The sequence below is a fragment of the Helianthus annuus genome, chromosome 5, assembly GCF_002127325.2.
Source record: "Helianthus annuus cultivar XRQ/B chromosome 5, HanXRQr2.0-SUNRISE, whole genome shotgun sequence".
Classification (NCBI taxonomy): domain Eukaryota; kingdom Viridiplantae; phylum Streptophyta; class Magnoliopsida; order Asterales; family Asteraceae; genus Helianthus; species Helianthus annuus.
In genome coordinates this window covers 165,002,417-165,010,099 of record NC_035437.2, presented here as the reverse complement: position 1 = coordinate 165,010,099, position 7,683 = coordinate 165,002,417, and the positions used below count along the sequence as shown (strand labels likewise).

At 32.0% G+C, this 7,683-nt stretch overlaps 1 protein-coding gene across 1 annotated transcript; it reads left to right on the top strand.

The window, feature by feature from the left end:
- The first annotated feature begins 1,593 nt into the window (after positions 1–1,593).
- LOC110941967 (NAP1-related protein 2) lies at positions 1,594–6,603 on the top strand. Its single transcript, XM_022183672.2, has 10 exons — positions 1,594–1,832; positions 3,091–3,213; positions 3,302–3,352; positions 3,426–3,497; positions 4,175–4,288; positions 4,397–4,458; positions 5,370–5,436; positions 5,519–5,575; positions 5,685–5,726; positions 6,416–6,603. Exons 1-10 carry the CDS (start codon positions 1,707–1,709, stop codon positions 6,467–6,469), a joined length of 768 nt encoding a protein of 255 aa, XP_022039364.1. The 5' UTR covers positions 1,594–1,706; the 3' UTR covers positions 6,470–6,603.
- The last annotated feature ends 1,080 nt before the right edge of the window (positions 6,604–7,683 follow it).

Sequence of the window (7,683 nt, the reverse complement as noted above, 5' to 3'; positions counted from 1 at the left end):
AAAAATTACATCCTTAAAAACCCCGTATATTACACGTGTTTAATAGATATAAAAAGAGTTATATATTTAAAAACCATGTGTATTACACAGATTAAATAAATGTATTTTTGTATATTAAATACTAAAAACGTCGTATCTTTAAAAAACCCGTGTATAGTCGGGTTGAAAAATCTACCAAATAATAAAAAAATTATATTCTAAATAAATGTAATTTTGTATATTAAATACTAAAAACGTCGTATCTTTAAAAAAACCCGTGTATAGTCGGGTTGAAAAATCTACCAAATAATAAAAAAAATATATCCTTAAAAACCTCGTGTTTTACTCGGGTTGAATAAACATAATTTTATATACTAAATAATAAAAAAAAGTTATGTTTTTAAATAATTAGAATAACCTTTAATATTAATTTATTATTTATATATTTAATATAAGATAAGTAGATAAGAGAGGTATTTGTTTTAAAAATATATTAAATTAACAATTTAGATTTGATGATAATATTTTATTAAAGTATGATAAGATTTAATATTAATTTATTATTTATTTATTTAGATAAATATAAATTTGAGGATACTTCAATGAATGTCACGTGTACATAAATTGGTTTCTTTTATTATAGTAGTTAGATAGTGGTTTAAATTGACAAAATATATAAATTTAATCGGACAAGTAGAGTTGAAAGAAAGTATATTTAGAAAATTATTTTGTTTTAATTACCGGTTATCATATCATGTGTATTTTGGTTTTATTTTTGTGGGATTTACCGAGTATGGTAATGATGGTGATATTTATATATTCGCTTCTATTTCTAGTTGTTTAAACTGACAAATATACAAATTTAATCAGACAAGTAGAGTTGAAAGAAACTATATTTAGAAAATTATTTTGTTTTAATTACCGGTTATCATATCATGTGTATTTTTGTTTTACCTTGGTGAGATTTACCGAGTATGATAATGATGGTGATAGTTATATATTCGCTTCAGATACATGTAACAAGTTTGATAGCACTTTTAGGTAACCGGGTTGTGGATGACCTTGAGAAGATACTCATGCGTAATTACAATGACACCAACCATTTTTTTCTTCGCTCATAGCTTACAAACTATGAAATATAAAGATTAAAGACGATAAGAAACAAGTCGTGGGTTGCTATTTAGGGCTACAAATCCATCGTATTTATAAAAAAAATGAACGAATAACAGAGACGAACTAAAATACAAGCCTATAGAAAAGGGGATCACGATACATAAACATAGATGTATCATACAAGCAATCATTGTTGTAAAAGCCACTAGGTGCTTTCTAGTCAGAGTTGAGACTACTCGGTCTAGGCGAGTACTCGGGAAGAATGGTTAGATTAACCAGTAAACATCATTGAAAAACCCCCCTTTAGAGGCGATAATTAGAAAAATGGTTAGATTAATCAGTAAACATCACCCAATTCACATACTCGAAACCCCCTTACTCGACAGTGGTATTACTCGGGTAAGAGGTACCGATACCAGTAACCGATGACGCCCGAGTGGCCTAATATCTATAATCTATAACTATTTTTAAATAAAAATGGATCGATGTAACTTTAGTTTTGGGATGGGATATCCTAAAACCCTAATTCATTGAGTTTAAACGTCTTAAAACCCTAAACAAACACAAAACCCTCATCTTTCTCCCCATAATCAATCACCCCAATTTTCTCTATAATGGTGGCAGACAAGGGTAAGAAGCCCAAGCTCGGAGACAAAATCGAAGAGGGTGCTGACCCAATTGACGCTGACATTCTTAAATCCATCGAAAAGTTGCAGGAGGTTCAAGATGAACTCGAAAAGGTACCATTTTTTTCATTCTTTATCGACTTTCTTTCCCTAATTTAGTCAATTCACATGAAATTGTTGCGATTGGTTGTGGAAACCTTATAATTGTTGTTGTTTCTAACACTTTTTATGAATGTATGTTGTGATAAGTTACTACTGAACTTTAATTTGTTGTTTATTTTGTGAACTTGATTGTGGTATGACCAGATTTGTAATGCACATATGCAGTTTTAGGGTTTGGTATTTGTTTAATCTTCTTTTGTTAAAAGAGGGGCTTTAATGTTAATCTTTTTACAATGTAGACTGCTGGGTTGAACCCGCGATCCCGTTTAGCTAAATGGGTTGGGTTTGGGTCAACTCGGGCGGATTGACATGTTTAACGCATTTATACTATATGATATTTTTTTAAAGAATATGTTTATGTCGTAAATTAATTTGGCTGGGTATTTTATGCCATAATTATAACTCTGAAGAGAAATTGGCATAAGGTTTTATAATTCAAATGTAATTGTTTTATATGTATTTGTGTTTTTATAGTAAAATTTTAATTTTAAAATAGAGTAAATTGCCATTTTAGTCCCTGAGGTTTGGTCCAAATTGCCATTTTAGTCCAAATAGTTTTTTTTTCTCCTTTAGGTCCCTGACTTTTCCATTTTCTTGCCATTTTGATCACATTGCCTAACTCAGTCTAAAAATCTGGTTATAACCAGGGGTATTTTTGGCATAACTGTTGTGTAGTGATACCCAGGGGTAGTTTACAACATAATTTATAAACCTCATAATAATTTAATGCCAAAAATACCCCTAATTATAACCTGGTTTTTAGACTAAGTTAGGCAACGTGATCAAAATGGCAAGAAAAAGGAAAAGTCAGGGACCCAGAGGAGAAAAGAAACTATTTGGACTAAAATGGCAATTTGGACAAAAACTCAGGGACTAAAATGACAATTTACTCTTTAAAATATTAATTTGCGAAAAAAATATGGGTTGAACGGGTCGTGTTTGGGTCAACACACACGAATATTCTGGCCGTGTTCATGTAAAATTTTCAGGTTTGGGTCGGGTTGGACCCGCCAACCCGCGGACACGACCCGTTTAGCACCCCTAGCAAAAACTGATTATATTTGGACCCAAAATACGTAGAATTGAAAAAATAAACTGGTTAATTGAATTATTGATTTTTTTCTACAATCTTTAACTTTAAGAACTTGTATATTTAATTCTGATGAAGTGTTAGTAACTTCTAGTTTATATATTTTTATTTTGGGACCAGATCAATGAGGAGGCAAGTGATAAAGTATTGGAAGTCGAGCAGAAATATAACAAGGTGCGGAAGCCTGTGTACGATAAGCGGAGTGATATCATTAAGTCGATTCCTAACTTTTGGTTAACCGCTGTAAGTTACTTTATCCAATGCCTTGTCTTATTACCGTTATATGATTCTACATAACGGCTTTTAAATCTAATTTGGATATGTTTTGCAGTTTTTGCTTCACCCTGCTCTTTCTGATCTTTTGAACGAAGAAGACCGAAAGGTTAGTTTTTAATCATGAAAACGTATCCCACATTAAGTTATATGTTTTGTGACATAGATTTCTTTACTTATAGATATTCAAGCATCTGACGTCTCTTGAAGTTGAAGAAATGAAAGATGTGAAGTCGGGTTACTCTATTACGTTTGTAAGTATTTCATTTATTTATGGATAATTAAGGAGAATGCATTAACTATGTCTTAATTTCTATTTTCATTTACTTAGACCGGGCGGTGTGGTTTGGGCGTTGAGGGAGATAGGGGGGGGGGGGGGGCATAGTTACCAATTTCGCTGGAGAACCTGCGTATGTCGAATTGGTACGTTTCGTACCATACGTGATACGTATACGAACCAATTCTTAAACTTCTAAATTTATACAAAAAGTATAAAATTTACATTATATATACATAAATAATAAATAACTATTATTTCATTTCTTAAATTTTCTACATTGTACCTGATCGTACCGAAATGAACCTACTCCCCTCAATTCGTCCCATCTAGCAATAATAAATAACTATTATTTTATTTCTTAAATTTTCTACATTGTACCTGATCGTACCGAAATGAACCTACTCCCCTTAATTCATCCCATCTAGCAAATCGCGAATCCGAACCACATACCCGAACTGGAGCGAATCACTAATTAGGGTGGGGCCCATTTGGTCTTGCACCAATCATCATATTTCTTTCTTTTTTCTTCTATTTAATTATTAGTTAAACCACAACGGGTTAGTTGAAGTACATAATGCTTGAACTTATAAAGGTTTATTTTGTTTGATTTAATTACATGATAATATTTATAAGATCACATACTTATTTCAGAACTTCAGTTCCAACCCGTACTTTGAGGATACGAAGCTCACGAAAACTATCACGTTTCTTGATGAGGTATCTACAAAAGTTACCGCTACACCGATCAAGTGGAAAGAGGGCATGGTAACATGTTGTGTGTGTGTGTGTATATATATATATATATATAGTTACTTTTGTGTTTATTACATGTCTTTTTATAGTAACCTGATCTTGGGCGCTTTTTTTGTGAAGGGACTCTCAAATGGAGTTTCACATGAAAAGAATGGAAAGAAAAGGCCTCATGAGGATGACAGGTTAATAAATATGGTTTTGTCTTATTGTTTTTTATCGCTGTTGTCGGCATAATAAATACGTCTTTTGCTTCTGTTTGGCATTAGAGGGCAGCTTACGTAAAAGCTCAACTGGGTTGACCAATCTCTCTCCACTTTTTTGGATTTTGTAGATTACTGTATCTAGGGTTGCAAACGAATCGAACGAACATGACCAATACGTTATTTGTGTTCGTTTGTTAAGGAAATATATTTATTTACGAACTGCTCGTGAACACTTGCCGAACGAGATTTTATGTTCGTGTTGGTTCGTTAAGGACGTAGACGTGTTCGTTAGTTAATTTTAGGTAACGAACGTTCATGAACACAAACTAATGTTCATTAACACAAACGAACAAAAGCAAGCATTCATGAATGTAAACTGATACTCATTATATATTTTATTTGTCAGAATATTTAAGTATTTAAATAAGATATAAAAACTAGAAAATATAGAACATAAACGTTCATGAACATAAATAATCGAACGCAGCCTCTGTTCATGTCTTTCGTTTTACAAAACGAACAAAATTTTTTGTTCATGTTCGATCATTTATCAAATGAACAAACCCAAACGAACTTCCCGCCACACGGTTCATGAACTGTTCACTGAACGGTTCGTTTACAACCGTAACTATATCAAATATGAACATAAAAACCTTTATAAATTATAAAAAGTACTGATCGTCTGATCTAATTATTTATATAATACGGTTTAGGAGATTTAAAGCATTTGGATACATTTTCGACAACGTTTGACAAATCCAACCCGTTCACCTACTTTTTTTTCTGTTTTTATCAACAATTTACAATCTGTTTTTTTTTTTTTTTTTTAAATCTATGTGTTCATTTCATGCACATTATTTATTTATCCTCTCGTGGACATTTTGATGCAGCTTCTTCAGCTGGTTCAGTGGGACATACCAGAAAGGCGATATGATGATGGATGCAATTCACGGCGAAGTATGTTCATCGATATCTTTTAATTACATAAAAACACTAAAAGACCAACATTTACTTATGCTATGTTCAATTATTTTTGCAGTTTGCGGAGATGATTAAAGAGAATCTATGGGTCAATCCCCTTTTACATTTCAACAATGTAATCTTTATATTTTCTTCATTTTAAGTTACATCTTTCATACAAATTTTATCCGTGATAAATGTAGCTTTCTTCCGACTGATCTTTCGCAAACTTTCTTGATTATTAGGATGCTGATGAGGAGGACTTCGGTGATGAGGATGATGAAGAGGTAAACAACAATTGGATCGTTAATGTTGGGCGGGTTGAGTAACGCTCTAAAAAGGGTACTTCTTGGTATACTCCAATTTGGGTTGAGTCGATCCAAAAATGTTCGGCAAAAAATCTTAAATACGTATAATAGATAATTAGTTAATGGAGTAAAGTACATGGATGGGCCCTGTGGTTTACCAAAATTTAGGATTTGGTGACCTAGCTTTCCAAAAGTAAATAGATGTTCCTTGTGGTTTGCACTTTGTAATGCATTTAGTCCCCAGCTTTTTCCAGAAGTACATGGGCGGTCCATGTGGTTTGCACTTTGTAACGCATTTAGTCCCTAACTTGGACATGCTAAAACCTTTAGATTTGTTGGCTGGGGAGTAAATACGTTACAAAGTGCAAACCACAAGGACCATCTATGTACTTTTAGAAAGCTAGGGACCCAAATGGCCAAATCCAAAATTTTGGTAAACCACAGGGACCATTTGTGTACTTTAGTTAGTTTTATGCCAAAACGCATACTATTACAACAAAATCTCTCTTTTTTAATAAACCGATTTAGGAGGTATCCATTAAAAGTACACACTTTGAGCGGCTTTTTACGAGTTTAACTCATCCTATGTGTTAAAGATCAAACACAAGTAAACGGGTCCAAATCCGTTGGGTTGTTAGGTATCGGTTTAAATGAGATTGTTTTTGTAGGACATTGGCACAGACAACTCTGAAGAAGATGAAGATGAGGACCAAGAGAACTGAATGTGTGCAGGCTGTTTAAGATATTTCTATTCATTGAAACAAATTTTTACAGCGTATTAACAAAATTCATATCAGCACATGATTTATAAGCATTGAAGTGATTACCATTTCATAGGTCAAGTCTAGTTTTTATACGCGTTAAATTGCATGCATTTGATGAGAATTGATTATTTGCAGCTAATGGTCTAAGTTTCCGGGCTCTGTTTTTGTAACTCGATTAGGACCCTCAAGGGCCTAAGCGTTCTCGGAGAAGGCCCTGCTCACATCATGCGGCTAAGGTTGTACAACTAAAGTTCATGATAGGATTTGAATATTAAAACTAAACCCTAAAATTTTATCATATTATTCCACACAAAACAAAGCATATTAAATTTATATTGTGTTTTTTTTTATGGACAAACAAGGAAAGAAAACTTTGTTTTAGTTTGTGAGTTAGGATTAAATAAAAAGTCTAATAAAAATAAGTTATAAGAAGGGTATCAAAGGACCCTGATTGACCTCATTTAATCAGCATTAGAATCGTCTAATCAAACTCTATAATATGAGATTTTAGGTTTTCACTTTTGGATGATTTTAGAATTTTTGTTTATATCATTATATCTTTTAATTTAACATTGTGTCTTTTCTATATTTGCGTCATCGTGTATTTTTTGCGACCCATTGTGTCTTTTTTCCTCTACATTTGGTTATATTTTTTGGCATTGTAATATATTTTGCAATTAATTGTGTCTTTGTATATTTCTTATATAAAAGAGACTAGTTTTACCCTTAGTTTGCTAGCTATGTCATAATTCTTTATCAATGAGTTATAATTAATAGTGCTTAAATTATTGTTGTATATAAGGTAAGATAAAAGTAGTAAAAGTTACCCTAGTTACATATTTACAATCTTTTTAGATTTTTTTTTTGTTTATTTTTCTTCCATATATATTTTATTAGACTTTATAGTTTGAGTTCTTTTTTGTTGTTATATTTTTATGTTTTGGTCTATTTTAAAAGATTCTTTTTCAATGTTTTTACACCTATTTTTTGGTTGGTTTAAAAGTATCTAAGTGTAGGTAATAACACTGTATAAATGTATTAGTTTTGTATATGTTTTAGTTTATTATTGAGTCGTTTTAGGTGTGATTTATTGTACTCATGTTGTATTGTGTCTTGCAGGAGTTTGTAGCTTAAAATTGTGGAAAATGAAGCTTAAATTGGAGAAAACGAGC

Coding starts and splice junctions, on each gene's coding strand:
- LOC110941967 (XM_022183672.2), top strand. CDS start 1,707: ATGGTGGCAGACAAGGGTAAGAAGCCCAAGCTCGGAGACAAAATCGAA. Junction 5,576..5,684: donor CCCTTTTACATTTCAACAAT/GTAATCTTTATA, acceptor CTTGATTATTAG/GATGCTGATGAGGAGGACTT. Junction 5,727..6,415: donor GTGATGAGGATGATGAAGAG/GTAAACAACAAT, acceptor TTGTTTTTGTAG/GACATTGGCACAGACAACTC.